Source organism: Paralichthys olivaceus, chromosome 6 (genome assembly GCF_024713975.1).
Source record: "Paralichthys olivaceus isolate ysfri-2021 chromosome 6, ASM2471397v2, whole genome shotgun sequence".
Lineage (NCBI taxonomy): Eukaryota > Metazoa > Chordata > Actinopteri > Pleuronectiformes > Paralichthyidae > Paralichthys > Paralichthys olivaceus.
Genome location: NC_091098.1, coordinates 12304306 through 12327962, shown reverse-complemented (window position 1 = coordinate 12327962; position 23657 = coordinate 12304306). Strand labels below are relative to the sequence as shown.

The following is a 23657-nucleotide window of genomic DNA, read 5'->3' as shown; positions in this document are numbered from 1 at the left end:
GAATCGAAGAGACGTGGCTTCTACATTTGTTGTATTGTATTGACAAAAGCCTTACAGTGAAGCCCAGAAAATTGGAGGAGATGGCTGGAAAACCAAAACGCTAATCATTCAAGTCTACCTTCACCATCACTGAAGAAGCAAATAAAAACTCGACAGTGTTACCTTAAGGATACACTTCCCTTGAATAAAAGCTACCCTTCAGTGCACATATAAACCTCCTACAAGTACAAGCTCAGCTGGAGCAACAGATATGCGTCATCTCCAGGGATGCTGTTGCTGGTTTTTGTACAACATTGAGCCTAAGGCTAAAGCTCTGTAAACTTCTCCCTGCTTTGGGATTCTCTTTTTCAGCGCACATCGATCCTACAGCAAACACAGTTAAATCATTACACGATTTAGAGCAGTGGATTGACCATCATCACCATGCTGCACAGGCACATCGCTTTGCATCGGTTCAGCCTTGTGGCGTGTTATACATTAAGACTTGGCTATATAATAATGCTGAGATTCCTGACCCGTAGAATGGCTCCTGTTTCTGCAGGAGCCCCGTGTTTTCTGCTAAATTCATTGTGTCTGAAAACCTGCTCTTTTCCATCTGATCATGACTCTACAGGCGGCAGAAAAATATTAGCTGGTAAATCAAAAGGATGTGAAGCGGGTGTGTCAAATTTCAGAGCTCATACATTTGAATTGCGTTGAAGTTTAGTTTTTTTCCCATTATTTTCAAATCCAGATGCAGGAGTTGATCATTTGTGCTGCTTTTGCACATTGTTCGTAACCATTTCTCAGACTTGAAATTGTACCATTGTACCACAACAAGCAGAGCAGCAACCTCAGCCCTAAATGACTGAGATGTCAATCAGATAAAGTCTTACATTCTCTTAACTCCTCCCTGCAATGCCGACCTGCTCCGTCAGCTTCTTTGAATCGAGGCAGAAAGAGCCAAGTCTTGGATGACTGGATTCTGTGAATTGCAACATGCTGTCATATGAATGCTCACCACTCGGGGAGAATCCCTGTTTCAACCTTAGCTGTCAGTTTCTGCCACCCAGGCACTCGGGGAAAGAGATGGCACCCGGGGGCCTCATGTTCAACAAGACCCCTGATCGCTTAGGTCTGGCTGAGGCTGCAGCAGAGGGACATGCCAGCAAGAATGATCTCTTTGGAGAAAGTGGAGGAGGGACACTCGCCAGCAGACGGTAATGAGGGGTCGTGGGGGATTTTGCAGAACGGCCCCAACATGGAGCCTTGAGGGGCACCAGCACGTTTAAATATTGAAACAGAGCACCAGCCCCTGTCTCATTATTGGTGCAATGAGGCCAGTCAGGAGAGACAAAAAACTGTGCCACCCAAAAAAGCAGCTGCCAGAGAAAGTAGTTTGTGCCACAGATGGAGTCAGATTCCTCTTGATGGGAATTTTGTTTGGTTTTGTTAAACATGTGGTGCTCGATTAATATTTTGGCAGGATGTATGATGGTTGAGTAACAAGCTGTAAATTAATTGCTCATATGGTATATTGTGTAGTATAGCAAATTTTAAACTGCCTTTGCATGTCTGTCGGTGATCACCTGGTGCACGCTCTCTTTTTGCTCTGATTTTGTCTCAGCCATATTCTGAGAAAATAACTTATTGGCTTAAATTTGCTGAATATGAAATAAGGAGCTGAAAGAGCCTGGACAGAGAGCTCAATGATAATAATCGTTTTCTCATTATACATATCATTGATAAACATATAATTTGATTATAGGTAAAATAAAAAATATTGGTGATCATGGCACTTTGACTTGAAAATGGTTTGGACGAGAAATACTGAGTGCGTTAGCGCGTCTGTGCAGTCGTGCATCACTGCAGTGTGTTTGCACTGTGCAGCATGTTAAGCTAGCGGTGTGTTTACTGCGTACATGTGTGAGCCTTTATTTCCAGGATCAGTCCATGTCTGAGCCAATGATTGCCACAAGGTCATGTGAGCTTGACTTCATTTGATTTCATTTAATCTGTGAAAGGAAATTTTTTTTGCATCACTTGGCATTTAGGACATAGAAAGGAGGGGGAAAGGGGAAAGGCCATAACTATTTTAAAGCTGCGACATAAAAACTGTATTGACAGCTGGGGTTATTGACAGAACAGGGATTGTTGGAGAGAGGCCCAATCAAGACCAAAAGGTCACAGTACAACTATCAACAAAAATATTTTTAATGTGAAACATGTAGAAAAATGTGAAATGTAGCCACAATTGTAAATGCAGAAGCAGAGAGGTGACTATAAAGAAGGTTATACACAGCGCAGGCAGTGAAATCTACTCTGTAGATGTACATCACGGCCGAACTTGAAGAATCACCTTTTCCATTTTCCAGGTTCCATCCACTGCCTGCTATCTAATGAGAACTGTCTTGGAATAAACTTTATCAAACAAAAAGTCACCTGAATTTGCAGTTTGATTCGACTTCACATGCTCAATGCAGCTGGATTACTCATGTTCTTTTTTTAAAAATTGAAACAGCAATCTTTTTACTCTAGTGAAGGTTTAAGACATATCTCATATGACCTGCTTGCTCTGCTGCCTTTCACAGGGATAGATATGACATCTTGGTGACATTCCCAGATAAATCACTTTTTGTTACAGTAGAAATGTTTTCTGTTGTGGCTTTTCATTTCACAAAAAGACAGATGCCCCTCAGTGCTACGCTGCACAAGAGAGGCGAACAATGTGTCTTGTAGTTGTCAAGAGAAATGACAGCAGGATAATTGGAAGGGCACTCCCGTTTCATTTAAACTGAAACAAATGGGCTTCCAAAGAGAACCATGCTTTTAAAAAAAAAAAGCAAAGCTTAGCTTTGTGCAGCTTATTATACAGGGTTCGGAGAGAAGTAATGAAGAGGAGTATTAACGGATTGAGCATTAAAAACAAATGCACATTCATTGCAGTTCATGAATATTCATAGTACTAATTCAAATAACCTTAGGCGACTGTTACGACTAATGAATATTTAAAACAGCTTGGTCACAGAGATTTGAACACTGCATTACAGCTGACTTTCTGAGATCATCATGTACAAGGGTAAACAATTAGGAATGGCAAAAACAGATTTCTGTGGTGATCAAAATACATCTGGAAAACAATATCTCATGTTGTCATATTAGTTTCGGGCCATTGGCACTTCAGAGGGGAACGTGATGACATGCAAGAGGACAGCGGGTTGAAGAGTTGGCAATGATCAGAACTACTGCTGAAACAATTAGCTGTTCAATCAGTGTGTCCATTAATTGAATAGTGTTCTGCAACAATTTAGAAATGATCAATTTATTATGCATAAAATGCAAAAATATTTAGTATGACTGTAAATATTTAACTTCAGAGTATTATAGCGTTCAATGTATAAGACAAGAGAAGAAGATGTAACTTTAAGAAATAGTGACGTGCATGAGTTACTGTTTCTGACATTCTTCAAATAAAAAAACCCCCTTACATTAAATTCAGTAATAATGCTAGTAATTGATTTACATGTTGCGACCTCAACCCTTTTGAGCAGGCTGTGGGGGAATTATCCTCCGAGGGACCTGAGGGGTGACTAAACATGTTTACATTTTGCCACGCTGGTTTTGAAAACCCCTGGCACCCTCGCACGCTGCAAGCAGGAGAATCCCGTACTGGCCACTTAAAAGGGGGCCTCGGCTGCCTCCTTTGAGGGATCAGCGTGGTGACTCGTCCTCCTCGCCGCCACCGCAACGCTAATTAGGCCCACCACAAAGCCAGCCTGTGGGGATAATGTCCCATTATTAGAGTCATTTGTTTCAATTAACCGCTCTGTGATTCTACAATAGCACTGTGCAGCCCAGCGCAAAGAAGCCATTACTCTCGCCCAAGGAACCGCTGAGGTTTGGGACGAGAGTGTTTATACGGAGGTGACGGATACCGGCTCCTGCCAGCGGTGGTGCTGCCAGGCTGCACGTTCTGCCTCGTCACCGCAAAGCTGTTTCACCCGAGGGAGGGAAAGTCCTTATTCATATCTTTTCCGTCGATTTAATTTGTTTGTGGATATTTTGTTTCTATGCATTTCAATTAAAACTGGAGGTTAGCACATTGCAGACTTGAGTGTGGACCACTGAGAAGAAAAAGCTGTTCTTTTCCCATTTTATATGCTGAGAGCGTTGAGGTTGACTGAATTACTACTCTGCTGTGTACTTATGCTGCTCTTGTCATTTTTAGACTGCAATCAGGTCGCTCTCTGAGCTCCGAGCACCAGGCCTTCTCTTTTTTTTCTCTTCTCCTCAGCTCTCGTGCCTCAGTGGCTTAAGAAAGCATATTACGTCGACATCAACACCTTGCTCCTCCCATGTCTGGGAAATATAATGAAATGACAATTAGTTCAGTGCCTTTTTGGGCCACCAACATGGGACCCTTGACAATAACAGTTTGTTCTGCTTGTGTACTTGCACACTACCTGCTGTTGGTCACAGCTGGAGGCTGAAAGAACCTGCTGGTTGCAGGTTGCATAAGGCATGAGAGATTATGACTGTGATTCGCTGCCTGATGTAAGAGAAATAATGTGGAGAGGGAACATTTGCATGAATGTTTTTCATGTGCTTTCTTGAGCCATTTTTCAATTACGTCTATATGTCTTGAAACATCAGGTACAAGCTTCAATGAAAACCATGTTAGTGTTTTGGACACTTAACAGCACTAATACAAAGATGCTTATCAACTCCAAATGCTCCTGAATAGTATATTTCAGAGCACTTTTCGTTCCTTTCAACACCAGATAATGGAAACTTCGATTGATACCAAGAGGTTGCTGCCCTGTGATGCCTCTGTTGCCAAGCTCTCTCATTGGCTTTCTCCCCCCACTGTGCAGATGTTTACAAAGAGACATCACCAGCTCACATTAAAGCGTTCAAGTTGTCCCCTTGGGCTGTTGCTATGGAAATAACCCTGCTATGATCGCTCATTCATGTTTGATTAATTGTTTTTTTTCCCTCTCTGTGCTGTTGCCTCTACAAAGACCTCATCATGGGAGCATTTCATCTTGAAAACAAACAATGGAAAGAGATGAATATGTCAAAAGGTTTTATTTTGACATAGACATCCTGCTTTGTGGGCATTTTGTGGAGGATCTGTGATGGTAAATGCCTTTGAAATAATATTCATATTTGTTTAAATGTTGATAAAGCTTTGCTTGTGAGGCCGTGCAATCATAAAAAACTATTTAATCTTAAATTTCCCACACTTACCTGGAGAGGAAATAAGCATTTTGCCTTTTTTCCCCTTTTCTAAATTGCGCTGTGTAGCGCTGTGCTACAGCAACCCACTGGGGCCAATTAGGATGCCAGCAGAGCCAGGATGTGCAGAGCAGATGCTTTTGCCACTATTTATTAAAATCCAATCTACAGGGGCCCCTCCAACCGCTCGTTAAACTACCGTTAATCTAATTAGCTCTCACTCGCCACTGTTTTCACCACATTACCAAATACAAGGGCCTCAACTCTGCAATTTAGACTGATTAAGTAGGTCCAGCACTGTGAAGCTAAGCTTGTAGGAAGGAGCTCCTCAGAGCTGTCACTCATCTCCCAGATTCAGATAAATCATGCAGCTTAGTTCAACCACGGCTTTGGGCTGGAGTCTGAATTAAAACATCAGCGATGGGAATATTGCTCGAAAGTCAAATCCATAACCATGCATGTCTGGAAAACACTAACAGAACACTCCACACCCTAAAGACCTTGTATATTTGTAATGGCAACGTACCAAAACTGGATACAAATTCCATAATGGACTCTTTATGGATAAGGTCTATACGATTCCTGCTGACGGGCTTTCATGTCTTTCAGATCGCGACCATGAATCGGCACTTCCGGTACATTTTTGTTTGGGCTGGGCTGTATTTTTATTTGATGAGCGCTGCTCTCTGGACTGTGCCTGGTTCTACTCAGAGATCTGTGCGGCGGCTTTGACATGCAGTCTCGCTCATTGCTTACAGATGGGCAGTCTGACATGGAACCGTAATAGCTTCCAGATGAGGAGGGCACAGTATATGTTGGAACCCATCGAGCTCTCACTGCAAACTAAATGATGGGAATATACCAAGACGAGACGAACACAGGGTTGATTGTGAAATAATTGACAGGTTGTAGTTGACTCTCGCAAAATGTATAATATTCGAACAGGGTGTAAGAAAGTATTTTAAAAACCATCTTGTGTTTTGTATTCCATTTATGGCAGCAACAAGCAGACGTAGTGTAGAGAAGGTTGAATTGTGTAGATCTCAAACAGCTTTGTTTACATTCTCGTCTTGCCTGCCAACATTTTGTAAGATAGCAATCCTGACAGCATTATGTACAGGTGCACTTTGAAATGCTAGCTGAAACCGATATCTAAATAATGACTAAATGCATGTTATAAAAAAACTAAACGTGAGCCCATATAATCCCAACTACAATTATATATCTTAACAAATCCTGCTTCCTTTTTTCTCAAAAACCTTCTCCAGCTTTGGTTCTCTTCTGCTCCAAAACCATCTGATCATACTCTAAACCAAACAAACTGACATCAGGTTATATATATATAATATATTTTAAATACATAAAGATGTGCGGAAAAACTTTGGATTGTGTTCATCGTATATTTCTGTACTGTATACATTTTTACAACCTGCAGTAAGCAAATTGATTAAATATATATATATATATATATATATATATTATGTATTTATTTTAACTTGATTTTCTAGCCACTCATGGAAGACATGTGCATTTGTGTTGTGTTATTTTTGTTGCACTAACACAAACGTCAGGAACCCACTTTTTCCTTAAGGCTACGAATTACAGCTGGTGGTGAAAATTGCAGAAAAATTATATATGGCATCTTGAAATTACATTATTCTCACTGCTGCTAGTCCAACCATGGCCATTTATCTATTTATAAACCCACAAAGGCTTACAGTCTCTAACAGCTGCACTAAGCTCTGCTTCTTTCCAGCATGCTGGTGTGGAGAGGGTTGTGCTGTTGAAGAGATCTGTACCACTGCCACCACATGTGCATTTTTAAAGATATGTATTTATCTCTATATTAGTGGACTAACTATAGCTATATATAGTTGTATGGAATAGTTTCAGCAGTTGATCTATTTTCACATATACTGTACCATATACTCTACTATGTTAGGTAATGTAGCAAACAGTCGTGTTGCTGAATGTTGATGATCCTAAATCGATTGACTCAAGAGAATCATGGGAAACAAAGGAATGGCACATACCTCCACCAAGGCCCGACAGTCACCATATAAACATTTAAACATTTAAACATTTAAATTTACTAGATCAGGATTGTTATTTGGATCTGCACCAAATTCCACACACTCATAAATATCAGTCCCCTTAACATGTCGGAGTTTTTTTCCATCAGGATCCATGAATAGTTCTCAGTGGAATCAATGAAAATATTGAAAATAATAATAATTGAAATAGAATTGGAATTGAATATATTTTGCAATTTCCACGTATGACAGCAGGGGTCGCAAAATCAGTCCCTTGTAAAACACTTTTTACTGACACCATCACTAAGAGGTGCAGTGTCAGATTACCTGTTATTTTTGCATCTGTAAAACGCCATGCATCATATTTTGAGGCTGTTTGCTGAAAGTGGTGTGCATGGCATGGACGCTTCTATTATCTTTTCCATTGTGGGAAGTTTTGAGGGCAAATATACATAAATTTCACACTCTGCGAAGTGATTTCAGACTCAGCCAGAAGAATTATTTCCAGCATGTGTCACCAGCTTTCTTCATGCCTCTTTAAAAGCCTATTTTAAAAAGGAAAAAGTTTTTTAACAGTACAGTACTGAGAAAATAACAATAATAAATGTGGTCTCATTATACAAAAAAATCTCCCATTTAAATCTGCTTCCATTAGATTATTTCAGCACCAGTCTTTTTGATTGATGTTGTTGAGCTGCTGCTTTAAAGCGCCTCCTCTGTATCACAGTCAGCTGCTGGGTAGTGCTTGTACTTTATCTCATTCTTCAGGCCCTTACATGTTCAGACGATATTTCTCTGAAGGAAAAAAAAATAGCATGTGAAAATGGATTTGCCTTGTATTCTCCGCTGATGCTTAGACACTGACGCAAACTGTACAACGCGCTGAAAGCCGGTGGCGTGTCTGTGTTTTCCCATTTTACAGCTGTTTGGCGTTTGACTTGAGATCCGTGGAGCGATGTACACGTATATAGACTTTGGAGGTGAGGGTCATGCAGATTTGATGGAGGTTCGCGCTCGGTGGATCTGCGTCCTGCTCTGGTGTAATGACCATCGCTGTGAAAGAGGGAGCGTTCATCTCAGAGTTCAGGAGTCCTGTTTGTTTTTATGGCCTTTTGAAATCGATGCACCATGATGCACTCTCCACTTTCATGCTCAGCGTATGATGATGATGATGATGATGATGATGATGATGATGCACATATTCAGGAGGCTGTGATTGGACAAACACTTTTACACGGTGCCATACCATTACCTGGTTTTACTATCTAATTTTCATGTCTCCTAAACTCTGTCGGCCTCCGCGTCTTCGCCCGTCCTTTTTGTTATCGAGCCTCTTCTCTCTACATCACTCCACCGCCCCTTCTCCTTTTATCTGCTCTCTTTACATCAACTCACTCCCCTCTCTCTCTCTCTCTCTCTCTCTCTCTGTCTCTCTGTCTCTCATATCTCCACTCTTCTCTCACTCTCTCAGCCCTCCAACCCCCTACCCCCAGTCTATTTCTCCCTTTCTCTGCTGTTTTGATAGTGACGCAGTTATCAGACTGTCAATTCTAATCTTGTCTTGCCAGTGCACTGCTGTCCATTCAGAATTACAGCTACCTCCCTCTCTCCCTCCATCCACCACCCCTTCCTCTCTCTCTCTCTCTCTCTCTCTCTCTCTCTCCGACAACAGAAATGCTGATGAGATGAGCAAGCTAAGGCTGACGCTTTAGTTTAGTCTTTTGCAGGTGAACTAGAAAACTGTGGACAAAACAAACAGACTCTGCTGTTCTGCACAGGACATGTTGGTCCTAGCTATCGACAACCATGTGCTGTTTTTGGAAATATGTATTATCAAAGTGTGTTCTTGTGTAAAAAAAAAATACTGTAGTACTGTAAAAAAAAATACATACATAATTCAAAACCACTGATGTCATCATGGCTAAAGCTGGTTATCGATTAAATACTCTTTTTTTGTAGACCAGCCATTTGTGTTTTCCCCCAAAAAATTTATATTTTTTTAGGAAATGAAAAAGATGGAGATGTTTTGGTATCAGCACCAAAACACTGATGATCCATTTTTTGGGAGGGGGCAGTTGCAACCTCCCAAACCCAGGACAAGAGACAGATGGCATCAGAATCCAATGTCAGCACATCGTGATCAAGGAGCTACTTTACAGAACTCACCCTTTTGCATTGACAGTCACACTGGGAGAAATCCCTCCGAGAAGAGGAGCAGATACCAATCTCTCCACTGACAGTATCAGAAAATAGGCCAGAATGCAGCTCAGCCACAAGACGTTGCACTATGAATAAGGGATGTGAGTTTTTCTCAACTGACAACAACAGCTGTCATAATCATTACTGTTCTCTTCACCTGCACGAGCGAACCAGGGAGAATGAGCTTGATATTATATAGCGGAGACGAGGTGTGTTTGTTTAGCCACCGACAATAATTTGTACAGCCGGAAAGTAAAAGCACTGTGATGAAAATATTGTCGATGAAAGGAAAAGGGAGAGAGACAAAAACAACTACCTTTTTCCAATATTGGAGTTATTTCATAGAAACAGCCAACAGCTGATATTCCGTTTTTTTGGTCAAGTAAACTCTATAAAACCACAGGAAATAAATCACCTGCTACAAACTCACAAAAGATAAATCTAGAAAATGTCACTATACCTGGATAAAATATAGTTAAGAAAGCAACTCTAAAACTTTTAGTTTTTTAAACCCTGATATAAGCAGTGAAGCTTCAGAGATTAAATTCAAAATGAAGGGTTTTGTCTTTGATGAATGTGAGAATTGCTTTCTATCGATATACAGTTTTTGAAGTGAAGACTCGACTTATATTGTTCTACTTCTTGAAATAAACAAAAACGATGCATTTTTCTCTTCCTAGACGTTGAGGATGATTAGAGTGTGACAGGTGGGCAGTTCACGTTTCACACCTTCTATTTTGTCATCTCCAAAAATAGATCATTGATCTAACAAAGTGAAAGCAAAAGCGACCAGTTACATTGAGCAAGTTAAATTTTTATAATCACAAATGATGCTTTGTGTTTGATTAGTTCAAGAAAAAATACATAATCCAACTAGTTATAAAAACAACTAGACCTATGGAATATATTCTGTAAAATGCACTCACTTTATCCAAAATGTTTCCTACAATATTTAAATCCAGAGCAATCCCCAATTTTCTCCAAGGTAACTGGCTATTTGATTTCAGTTGCCTTTTAATTACATCATAAACGCTTTACCCATCATTCGTCAGCTTGGTTCTGGAAGTTAAAATCTCATTCATTTTCTGAACGGATATTTCTTCAGCCACAATATTGTGACCCTCCAAAGTAGAAAAGTCTGTAAGATCTCAACTATGCAATGTAAAGGAGCAGTACGACACTACCCACAATCCTCAGGCACAGAGGCAAGGTCTCTGATTGGTGCTATTTCCATGGAAATGTTTACCACAACCGTGAGGATCATGTTGCTGTTATCAGTTATGAACAGATCGTTCAGATAGTAACACCTCTAGCACAAACTATCGCCAAGAAGACAATACTTCTCAAGTGGCAAATCAGGAAATAAGTCAGTACATCACGATGGTACAACAGATATCACTGAAACAACAATCAGTTAAAAATAAACAGTTCAAAGAATTCAATAAAGTCCACTTAACAATTCTCAAAGTTATCCGAATGCCGGTAAATTAATGTCACAACATATACGTGAAAAGTAAAGTAATGTAAGCATATAACTGGTGAGCAATGTGTATATATACATGAATGAGCAGAAGAAAATACCACAGCTATCCTGTAAAGCCCCATGAATATATACAAACCCGAACAGTGTACTCTTATTTCTTCATCTTTAAATTTATTTTTACTCTTTAATTTTAATTGGTTCGTTTTTTTTGTAGTTGTTTTCTTGTTGTTTTGTCTGTATGTCTCTTTCTCCACACACTGGGTCCCACCACCTATGAATATGCACTAATTGGCGAATAAAGGTATATATAGGTAAAAACTAATATGAATAACACTAGGTTACTATACTGTGCTGTAAAATAAACTCTTTACATACACACTTTACTGACAACAAGGTTAAATTCAAGAAAAAGTGGATGTTGTTGGAAAGGGATCATTCCCAATGGTTTATGGGATGGGTTCCTTCACTCTTGAAATAATTAGTCACATAGTCTTGTAGATATTGTATTTAATTTTCTGTATAATTTAGGTTCCAAATCAAATGTTTTATGATCATAATTTATCTCGTGGCTGGTCGACATCGAGTCTTGGGTTTTTTTCTGAAGGTGCTGAGGGAAATGTTGCAAACATCAAAAATAGATTGAGATTAAACAGATTGACAGAGGATGAAAACAAAATAAAGGAAAACTAAACCAAAAATATGAATAATTTTACTATGCAGTGAGTGGAGTTCTGTTTTATCGTGATTTGTCGAGCCATCTGTATTATTTTCTATCAGTTTCATTGATATTTTATCTTCCTCTGACAGCCTCCCGCTGCATAAGTTCACAAACATGATTCTCATACAATAAGAAGGGAAATAAAGAAAGAAATGAAAAATATGCTCCTTGTTCTCTTGGTTGATGGTGTTGCTGCTGTGAGCTGCTGTGTGTCATTACTCTTCCCCCTCTGTCCTCTGTACCAATACATGTGAATTTTCCAGGAGATTATTTAGCCTTCTTTCCTTTTTTTTCTATTTTGTCATTCCATTAGCTCTACCTTCAGTTTATTCTATTTTCACTTCAAAGGCTTGGGTGGAACAGATGTCGTTTCAAATGTCTGTCTTCTGCCTCATTGCCTAAAAGTGAGGGATGATTATTTTTTAATGAAAGCAGGCGCACTCACGCACACACACACACACACACACACACACAAATAATGAATATTACCTGTAAGCTGTGAAATAGACAAGCAATACTTTCACATCAGCCTGAATGGGAACATCCATTCATTCTCGCACAGCACAAAAGCCATTTTGAAGTTTTGCTTTAGCTGCCAAATGTGCTCCTGGACCTTGAATTTTGATTAGTTAATTTCATGCTGTGTGGAATGCAATGTGTTGTTTGGCAAATGCTTTGCTGAAACAATGCAATTTTCAAAGGCAGTCATTTCCTGTTTTCCAATTGACAGTTAAAGGGGGAAACATGGCTGTTGCTTAATCCCATGATAAGTATGTAGTAGATGGATGTGAACGTCTTTAAATGTCCTCGAGTTGCTTTTTGATACTCGCACAGGGACAAATCTTTCTCATGGTTTGTTCTCCCCCCTGCTGAGCTTCAACACTGAAACCCAGGATCAGTGGATTATGAAAGAGAACATTCAAAGCTGTTTAAAATTTCTAAAATGCAACCTGATGAAATAGGAGTTCACTCTCGCTTCACTTAAAGCCCCAAAACAACATTTAGGTAACTCTCAGCAACCCCTCAACCATAAATAGGGCAAATAAATATCCTTCATTTCACATAATACCCGTGCATATCATCATATATCCACTGTGTCATTATCTCTTCTATTATATGGATGGAAATTGGATTGTTTTATAGCGACCAAGAAATCTGGTTAACTGATGTTTCGCTGATACTAATGGCAACATCAAGCCGTCACTTCTTCCTCGCCATTCGCCCTCAGCTGCACCACTTTCCTCTCTTTCCCCTTATCTCTCGCTTTCTCTCTCTCTCTCTCTCTCTCTATCCCCCCTCCCTCCTCTCCCTCTTTCTCCCGTGCTTGATGTGTTCTCTCCTCGGCAAAGAAGGCAATTTCCATATAGAATCACAACCAGGATCAGGTGACCTGGATTTGACTCCCCGTCAGAGCCCTGCACAGAAAATGAAAATGTATTCATGTGTATTGGATCGAGAGCATTGCACAGATGTGAGCTGTTTTTTTTTTTCTCCTGAAAATGTAGTGAGGTTGCAGTGCACTGTTCTTAAAAAAAACAGCTGGGTACAACCTATGAAAAATATAGATTTAATCCCTTTTTATGGTTTGCTCAGAAAGTGGATTTGGATTCTTTGGGATTTACATGAAAGAGACGAAATAAAGACTAGAAGAAGATCTGAAAATGAAAAAAATAGTACCAACGTGAAAGCAAGTGAAAATGCTATCAGTAAGATTTTAATTAGAACAGGACCCTCTTCCTTTTAGCCCATGTTTGGCCAGTTTCTCCTGAACCACACCTCTCTGCCGCCCAGCTGACGTCCTGTTAGTCTTCTTTCTCCCATGTCTGTAAATTGATCTGTTTTCTCTTCTCAGAAAAAGCAGCGGCTGCTCTTCGCAGAACTCTGTTGCTCTCACCCTCTCTCCAGCCTTCTTTCAATGTTCTATTTACCTTTTTTATTGACATTGAGCATCACATGCACAGTGGTTTATATATATATATATATATATATATATATATTTATAATTTTTTAATCCATTCCATGTATAGTGCCCATAAATACATTGCGTGCTTTAAGGCATGTAGTGTGAAGTGTAAAGCTACTTTCTAGCTTGAGCAAAATAATCACTTCATCTAATTTATGACCATAAATGTCTTTTTCTCCTTTTTTTCTCTCTCTCTCTTCTTCTCCATCCCTCTTTCTGCCTCTAGATAAACAGTGACAAGCGGCCCTCTGCAGATATGATGAAGCCCAAACCCAAACCTCAAAAGAAGAAGAAGAAGAAGGACCCCAATGAGCCACAGAAACCTGTGTCGGCCTACGCGCTCTTCTTCAGAGACACCCAGGCGGCCATCAAGGGCCAGAACCCCAACGCCACCTTTGGGGACGTCTCCAAGATTGTGGCCTCCATGTGGGACAGCCTAGGAGAGGAACAGAAGCAGGTACAACATACGCACGTCTGGAGGATCTGAAACTGTATGAGAGAAACACTGGAGATTTGCAAACATGCAGAACTGATGAAATGATCATTGTAGAACATTACAATTAACATATCTGGTCTTGACTTGCCAAAAACAGGAAGTTCTAAGTGGATAGAAATATTGGCATCCCCACATGTGACACAGTTTTGCACAAATGCTAATAAATACAGGTCTGTGCTGTGACCTTTACGTTTTTCTCTGCTTGTACAGACATTGCCAACCACACAAAAGAACAGGCACACATGCACAGACACACACAGTCACAGATTGGTACCACCAGTAGATGGCATGTGTGCTGCAGCAGTCAGGCAGTCTTTCATTGGCATTATGTGCTGTGTAATTACCAGAACATTGCTGTGAGATACCGCTCACCTTAATGAGCTAGTTCTTCTCTTTCTAAAGATAATCCATCCGTTTATCCCCACTCCCCTGACTCTCATTAAAATGATTTTCTTTCTAAATTTAATTCAGAAGGAGGGAGCAGTCGGGTGGGTTGGGGGAGTATCCTGTGCAGCAGCAGCCGTAAAACAGTCTGAGAATGAAGTTGGACACATTACAGGCAAGAAATGGTCAATAATGGGAAAATATTATAACACACCTGGGGAGATTTTCAGGAGCCATAGGACTGAGATGTTATGCAGTGGGTAAATACACTCTGACGCTTTTGCTGCAAAAGCAAACAGTCATATGTGAACACACACAGACACGCAAACCCACGCAGTCTCTCTCCTTGTTGCCAACTGTCACAAAACATAAGCATCATCTGAGCTTTTCTCAGTATCACGGTGTCCATCGAAACTAAAAAAGATACTTAAAAAATGCATCGAAAAAAGAGTGAAAATAATTTGCTTCATCAAAACAAAACTGTGACAAAGCTCCAGGCCCAGGTACCGCCCACAACTCCTGCATCCCTGCAGCCTCCATAGCTCACGTCCCTGCACCATGCATCTTCATTGGCCTTCTGACAAGCAGGGATGTGTGAAGTTCTCATTTCCACTCTCTTTATTTATATCTCTCGCCTGCTATTTTGATCCTGTCTAGAATACAGAATTAGTGGACACCCCCCCACCACACACACACACACATACACAATCGTCTCGTCCTTGGATTTCGCTGAAGGGCATCTCGACTATCCAGGAAGAGCAGTCTATTGTTTTGTTGCTATTTAACATCAACTCCGTGGCAATAGTTAGGAAATACTAATGATGATGATGTTGGAGGAGGTCATGAGGCTTTGCCTTATGGGTACTGAACACCACGAGAAAAACATCGTTATTAGCTTCTTTGTTATTAGCAATTCTCTCGAGCTGAGCAGGGTTTACCTTTAGGAAAATATATTGTATTAAGACAATCACCCACTCCATACAGTGCACTTAAAAGCATTAATGCATATGTTTTACCTCCACCAAGGACTGTTATGTTTTTGTCTGTCTGTCTCTTGGTGTGGAGCTTCAGTGCTTTGTCATATACATCAAGCACACAAATGGGCACTGATTGAAATGTGTGTGTGGCACCAAATATCAAAAATTGTCATCGTATAAAGTTAAAGCTAGCACCAGATGTCGGATTAAACTCAAGTCTCGTTCATTTTGCCTGTCATTTAAAAAGATATTTGCTGATTTGAATTAACATTTATGCAAAATTCTTGCATGGCTGAGATGTTACATTTGAGAGGTTTGGCTTCAAGTTAGAAAAATATTTCTCTGAGAAAGACATGTATCCATACCAGTGCTCGTATGGACACTAGTATTGAAAACATATTTACTTTACATATATACATTTTTTCCTACTAACAAAGACACATTTTTGTCCTTTTGGTTTTACATAAATGACATGATCATGCTTATAGCTCTCTGTCAATAGCCCCATTTTCACACACTCTGATGCCAAACCCTGCACAGACACACTCACATTTATTCACCTTCCGTATAGACTAAAAGAATACCTGCATGCAAACACACACATGCAGATATCCATATGCACTTACAAACGCACATTCATTATGCAGATGAAATGAGTCCATTCAAACACGGCAGCAGCAGTAACTGTAGCTGAACGACAGCAGAAGTTCGTACATCACTGTAAAAATATGGAAAAGCAGTTTCAAACAAAAGTCATGCACAGGCAGGGAGCGCATCCTAATGTGCCAAATGACAACAAGCATCGTGGTGTATAACTAATGTCAGTGTGCTGATAGGAGTGTTATTGTGGAGCTAAAAGGAGAGAGAGAGAAAAGTTCCAGTTCATTTCTCTAGGTGGATTGGAATGGAAATGATGTGTTGCTACAATAGAAGGAGACACACTGAGATGAGAGAGTATTAGTGCTGTGATGAGGAAATAGAGGTGTTCTGTACCATTGGCTCTGATGGAAAGGGTAACATTAAGGACATGTGTGTGTGCATGCGTGCGTGCGTGTGTGTTGAGAGATGTGTGTCTGCACATTTATGAGCATGTCAACCTCTTGTCTCACCCGAAGCCTCTTGTTTTGATTTTCCTTTTCTCTTCACAGGCGTACAAGAGGAAAACCGAGGCAGCTAAGAAAGAGTACCTGAAAGCCTTGGCCGCGTACCGAGCCAGTCTGGTTTCCAAGGTAACGCTTATGACACACAGGCTCTGGATAAGACTGATGAGGGACTGGATGGAAAAATCCCTGCTAATGGGCTGGGTGGGGCTTCCATAGGACAAGGTGGTGGTGGTGGTGGTGGTGGTGGTGGTGTAGGCGGCGTCCATTTTTGGAACAATAATACCTCATTTCCATAGGGTGCAGATGTTGGGGGTTGGGGAAGTGTAATTGGTATGGTGATAGAGGGTTGGGGGAGGGGTCAGCCAATCAGAACGTACGAGCATATGGCCATAACTTCTCTGAGAGATGGAGGGCAGAAAATGATTGCTCTCTCATGTGCTACACATGCTATCAGGTTTGAATCTGTTTTATATGCAACTTCAGAAAAGACAGAATACAAATAGACTCGAGCTCATCCATGCAGACACCTGTGTCACGTAGTGGATCATCTCTTCCCTCCACCGCGTCATCTACAACAGGAAGTCTATTCAGATCAACACAAACAATCATTAGCTTGGCTGCGCAGTTTCCACACCTGACATCTTCCTGCTAATTCAGATCTACGACATCCCTTCTTGCCCCGTGAATGATGTCGTCTTGTATGCACCATGCAGCCCAGTAGCACGGAGAACACAGAAAGACGAGGAGGAGGCTGTGGATTGCATTGTTTAGTGCCGTCTTACATTAACAACACACAATGTAGTGTGGGGAAGATTCCTTTTGTCATTCCATTTGTTCTAGAGGCAAACAGCCTCATTTCTCTGCCTTGGGTCCTGTGTGTGTGTGTGTGTGTGTGCGTGCGCGTGCGTCCCTCTCCCTTTCTCATCTATCTGTCAAGGTGTCTATTGATCATTACCTCGGCCCCTGCTCTATTCATACAAATGGGCTCCATTACCTTCTAATCAACACTGATGGCTGGAGATGAACAATGTGACAGCTCATCATAGAGGCCTGCGGAGGGTGGGGCAGGGTGGAGTTGGGAGGTTGGTGGTACTTTTGTGGCAGCTGCACCTGCTCAGAGTGGTGGGAGCATGCCAAGCTGACAAAAGTCAAGTTTGGGTGGTTTGGGTTTTCTTTTTCTTTTTAAGCTCTTCAGCTCTTTCCCAACATCAAGTTTATTTCTTCATCACTCATCTTTCTTTGCAAAGTGGCGCAGAATGAATAGTGAAATCTGTCAGGCCCAGGATAAAATGATTTATCCTTTAAATAGATACAGTTTACTGATATCGAAGCATAGAAATGCTGGAAAAGCCCTGAAAACCCTCGTTTATTAGATAGCATTTCTGTGAAAGTCACTGCAGCTTCCTTGTCAATGTGGGTTACAGGAAATATGACCCAGTTTCACAAATAACAGGTTTTATCACTAAGATACGTGATAAAGTTCTTAAGTTTAGTCTTAAGTGTAATGGATGCTGCTATTACAAAAATGAGAGAGGAGAAATGTTGTCATTAGATCTTGATGAATGATGATAAATGAGTGTTGATGTTTTGGGGGTTTCAGGCTGCAGATTAAATGTCATGTTATTGTCTAATTAAAATCCTAATTTTTTTCATCCACAGACGTACAATGACCCTGAACCAAAAAGTGCCCAGCAGACCAACCAGCCCTCCCACCTGCTCCCCCCCAAGCAGCCCCTGTACAGCGTGCCCCCCCAGCCCTCCTCAGCCTACCTGGGCCCACCGGGCTCCTTCCCCCTGTCAGACCTCCAGAGCTACGCCGGGCCGCCCCGACACACTCTGGCCCAGACCCTCAGCCAATCCCAGATGCTGCCGCCCAGCATGAGTGCCTCTCCCCCTTCTCCCTTCCAGATCAGCCCACCTCTGCACCCCCATGCCCAGCTCTCCCTGCACCAGAGCTCCCTGCTCAACCAGCCAATCCGCATGCAGCAGTCGCAGCCAATCATCTCACACCAAATGGGGCTCCAGGCACCTCTGCATTCCCCTCCTCTCAGCCAACAGGTTGGTCTAACCATTATTAAAACACAGGTATCTGATAAAGTCATCATTCATTATCGTTATCATTACATTACAAATTATCCTTAATTAATCTCTTCTTATATTTAACAATCAAACTTTCTTGATATTTTATAGAACATTGAGATTGTATATTATCCAGTGTTTTTCTTACTTCCATTTCCCAACTGGAACATTTTTGTATTCACTCTCATTGTATCGAATAAAGGCCTCAATTACATTTTTTTGTTTTAAATTTTGAATCCCATTAATTTTCTGAATATAGATTTTGATCGTCAGCCTCAATATTGTAACCATCCTAGGTAGTTGTATTTGCGATATCAAGTAGAAGTACTACACTACCCACAATCCTTAGGTGTAAGAGAGACGTCTCTGATTGGTGGAGCTCGCTGTTACCATGGAAATGTTAACCACAACCGCAAACATCGTGATGGCTACAAGAGTATTATTATGCGATTATTGTGTCTCCAGTCCAGCAGGGGGTGTAATGCCAGAGCAAGAAGTGTGTCATAGAGATCCCGTTAAACCAGTCAGTTAGAGTAAATGTAGAGTGAAAGAAAGTGTCTCCCACTCTGATAAATATCACAGACAACATTTGTCCTTGTATGGTATCATGGCTCAGCGAACTCCATCAGCTGATCTTCTCAAAAATCTAAATTATTTCTTCTCCTCTTTCGTCTCCTTTCCTCTGGTCCCACAGGGATTCTCCCATATTCAGGCTGATTACCAGAACAGTGTCGGGGGCTCTCAGTCTCCAGGGGCCCCCAACCCAGTGCACGGCCAGAACCCCGACTGGGACAGCGAGTACTGCAACAGGGACTGCGGACCCAACCACTGCAGGTGAGCTCATCAGATCAGCCGCTGTGCTGTGTTGTGATAGCGGTGACAGACATGATGACTAAAACCATGAGAAAGAATTAACCCACAGAAAAAATTAAATATTATCCAGAACATTTGGTTGTTAAGAATCGAGAGCAGTTGTCTGACAGTTACTTATTTTCCGCATGAGTCGCCCGAAACCACTTCACTTTCACACTCACGCACTCAGACAGCATTAATCATAAACTGCGATTTCCCTGCTACAGCAAAAGCATCCCCTTGAAATTGAAATGAGTAATGCAGCAGCAAAACAATGCCATTACCGAGCTTGGATAAAGTGTGACATCCAATTAAGTTCTTCTGTTTTGCTTAGTACACGTTGCCTTATTGAATCAAGCTATTCAAGCAGGTACAAGACGGATGTTGTTTTTTTGTCTCACACCTGAAACTCGGTGCTGCTGCTCCGAGAGGCAGCGGATCTGAGAGTCAGTATCTCCTGTATTTAGAGCTGATTCATCTGTATGTCAAACTGGATCACACTCTTTGAAGTAGACGCAGTCTTTGCTTAAACCTTCTCAATGTGTCACGTTGTCGTTTTAGAGTTTTTGGAGGGTTCCGAGTATTGTTATTTCCAGCGCGTCAGGATAGATAACTGGAGAACAGACTGCGTATTTGACATTTCAAGTTCCGAGTGATCTGCAAATTATGACATTTTGTGTTTGTCTTCGCGTTTATTGACGTGCGCTGTTTGCTTTTAGCAGCTGTTTCTGTTTGTTTTGGAGCCAGGCCCTCCTTGTAAAAAAGTGTTTTCATGGTCTCACTGGGATTTCCTGGTGAAATAGAGGAGCCAGACACGTAGTCTGGATATCACATGTATGTACCCACATACATCTGAACATACAATAATACATGTTTTTTCTTTCTCAGCAGTGGCATGGGAGCCCGGGACAAGCCTCTCTACCTCACTTGAAGTTGAAAGACCTCCAAATGTCAGACTCCAGGGAGCTTACCAACACAACAACGTCATCGATGTATCTGCTTCTACACCATTTCATTTTTTTTCAGATGGATTTTGAAAATCCCAAAGACTGCTACAGAAACTTCACCTATTTGCCAAGCACTTAGATCGGCCAGAGGCCTGAGGCACTTCTCTTGCTTTAAAAAAAAAAAAATTCCTTATCAGTGAACTTTCCGTTTTTTGCGGGGCAGTGAGCTTTAAGCTCATGCCAACATACTGGAAATGAAGACCAAAAAAAACATGTCTTCTCATCTCGTTTTGAATTTTTTAAAGATGCTTTCTTTCCTCTTCGCTCCATTACTCTTGTGTCTGCCATGGACTGCCCTCATTGGGGAGATGAAATGCTCTAAGCATACTCCAAGTGTAGGGGTCTCGGGTAGAAAAGCTAATGCAGGAAACTAGGATATAGTCACCTCACCGGGGGGTGGATACATACAAGACTGACTGAAACAACCCTGACTGAATAGAAGCAAAGCGAAATTATTATGAAGATAGTCACAAACACATGAGGCATTTGTAAATCATCCGTGCCCTCGTAAAGGACTCCCTCATTTCTTTATTTGTCACAGAGTGATTGTAAATATCACCAAAATGGATCCCTCTAATGTGTGTATTTAACTGCAGTCCCTTGCTTTATTTTTTTTTCTCAAACATTCTTTTTTTGTTTGGTTATGTGATTTCTCGTGCTGGCGGATTCAGTGAGGGAATACACACACTAAAACTCGTGTTGAAACTGTGTTCACCGGTCTTGTTTCTCTCCAAACCATGAGAGAAACTCCAAGACTGAAAAAAAAACGCTCCATTTCCTCCTTATAGGTGACGGAGCTCTGATAGAGAGTGTCCCTCTCTTCACACGGCCTCAGGACGTTACAAAACTGTAGAGGTCAAAGGTCGAAAAACCTCTCCTTTTAGCTCCTCCACCTCTTGGTCAATAAGGACCACCCCCTCACCTGTAACCCCACCCACCACCCCTTAGTCCTGACACCACTTGTACAGGTGAATTAAAAAAAAGTTGCTAAATGTGAAATGTTACTAAAGAAAAAAAAAACATAACAGTGGGTTTTAAAGTTTTTGACTAGTTTTATTAGGTGTTTTAGAATTGTGTTGAACTCATCTTTATCATTTTTTGTGAAGATAAAAAAATCTTAATCTATTTTGTTTTTTCACTGTAGCAGGATTTTGCGTTTTTTTTGGAGGAACGGTCATGAGGGTAGATATTATAATTTTTGTGTATAAACCTGCCAAATGTACTTCTTTAATTTGTAAAGCCAGTGATAAGAGAACTCATTTTGTTTTTTGTTGAATATCATACTGTATGTTTTACAATATGGTCATTCTATTTAATTTGGTTGCAGGTTTCACATCTATTTATGAATGAAATGAAGTAACATTTTGGTTTAATTTCATCAGGGTGCATTATTATTATTATTATCATTATTATTATTATTATTATTATTATTATTACTCAAACAACATGATTATTAGAATAATAAATATTTTTTCAGAAATTGTTGTTGGTGCAGTACCAGTGCACCAGCATTAGATTCATTTCGTGTCACAAATACTTCTTTTGTTTTCTTTTGTCTGTAATAAAATGTTTAAAGTGAAGAAGTGGACAGTTCCGTGTCGACTTATTTGGATCTTGAGTCTCAACACATTCATTTGTCCTTTGATGAGTAGTACCTGATAGGTGCAGGAGCCCATAAACAGCCCCCCCCCCCTCCTCGTCTGCACGTGTCTCTGAGGTTAATGAGGAACATTACCTCTGATGTTGCAGAAGTTAATGTGGCTGCTGTCCCTGGCTCATTGGGTGAGGAGTCGAAGCTTCCTAGTTTACCTTCACTTAACCAACTTCAACCTTTTTTTCGGACTTTTCCTGTTTTTTCCTCTTTCATATAATTGAACCCAGACATGATTAATATAATTAACCGAGCTGCGTTTTTCTGTCCACTAGCTGTGGAGTGAGATGATGAAACTCAGTTGGTGCAGTTGATGTACACAGTCTTTCACTGAACTACCTTTTACTTACGCATTTCACAGTTGGATTAAAGGTAGAATAGAAATGGAATTTATCATCCCTCACCCTCCTCTCTCTCTCTCTCTCACCCCCTCCCCCCTCTCTCTCTCTCTCTCTCTCTCTCTCTCTCCCTCTTTCTCTCTCTCTCTCTCTCATGATGACGCAGTGCCCCCTAGAGCTGATTCATAAAACCAGGCACATTGGGGGTTTTCTCTTCCTCTGCACTGGAGGACAGAAAGAATCAGTTCATCGTGGTTCAGTGACTTCATTTAGACAGTCGCTCAAGTGTAATACTGATATTTTTTTAATGATGATAACATTAAAGGGGCCTTGCCTCAGCATCATTAACAACAGTGTTTCCTCAGGGCTGCTGAGCTCAGGTGTGAATGTGTGATACATTTGGTTTAATAAATATATGTAATAATATTATTAAAAAAAACATTGATCAAAATAAAATCATATGAGAAAATATCAAAACCAGAAGAAAAGAGATGCATGAATTAAACTGCTGAAGTGGAGCGCTCCACTGCTCAGCCCTCTCCTGTTGATGATCCTCTATCGTCCTCTGCTGGTCATGTCTGGTCTCTCGCTCAAACAATTTAATATCCATGTGCATATTTTTTTAGGACTATAAAACTATAATTAAAATAAGAAGTGTGATAAGAAAACATGCAATTTTGCAATAATGCTAAATATTTTAATTTCAAGCCACATCAAGCCTAATCAATTTTCAATAACAGAACAGTTTGATTATCTTATTAGTTTTATCATTTAGCTCAAAAATTGGAAAAAGTTTGCTGTCGGATAACAACTTAACAAAAACAATATTTGAAAATGAAATGACTATTTACACTTTATTCCGAGAACATTGTTGTAATCAGGCAGAATTCTTGGGGACAAGTGGATTTATTTCACCACACTTGCAGAACTCTTCTTGTTTTGTGGAAAATTGCTCAATGCGAACAACTAAATTATGTGCGCAGGTTGTTGTTGATGTGTTTTGCAGTAAAGTTGAGTCAGTTTCACCTTAGCTTCCCATAAATAATTGAAGCTCCATGTATCATTTATAGCTTTGCCCCTGGGATGTTGCTCACAGCAGAAAGATAGCTGTGTGTAATATTTATTTGAATTTGCAAATAGAATACAATTAACAGAAA

General features: G+C 40.6%; 1 protein-coding gene across 2 annotated transcripts in view; it reads left to right on the top strand.

Annotated features, from left to right (window-relative positions):
• Window positions 1-22091, top strand: part of LOC109630487 (TOX high mobility group box family member 2-like) — a 75319-nt gene extending 53228 nt beyond the window's left edge. For both annotated transcript variants that reach the window (XM_020088710.2, XM_020088712.2), the window contains 5 exons: window positions 13840-14070; window positions 16619-16699; window positions 18233-18631; window positions 19347-19486; window positions 20393-22091. In XM_020088710.2, the coding sequence (XP_019944269.1) occupies window positions 13840-14070; window positions 16619-16699; window positions 18233-18631; window positions 19347-19486; window positions 20393-20435 (894 nt within the window). In that variant the 3' untranslated portion in view covers window positions 20436-22091. The remainder of the gene's footprint in view (window positions 1-13839; window positions 14071-16618; window positions 16700-18232; window positions 18632-19346; window positions 19487-20392) is intronic.
• The last annotated feature ends 1566 nt before the right edge of the window (window positions 22092-23657 follow it).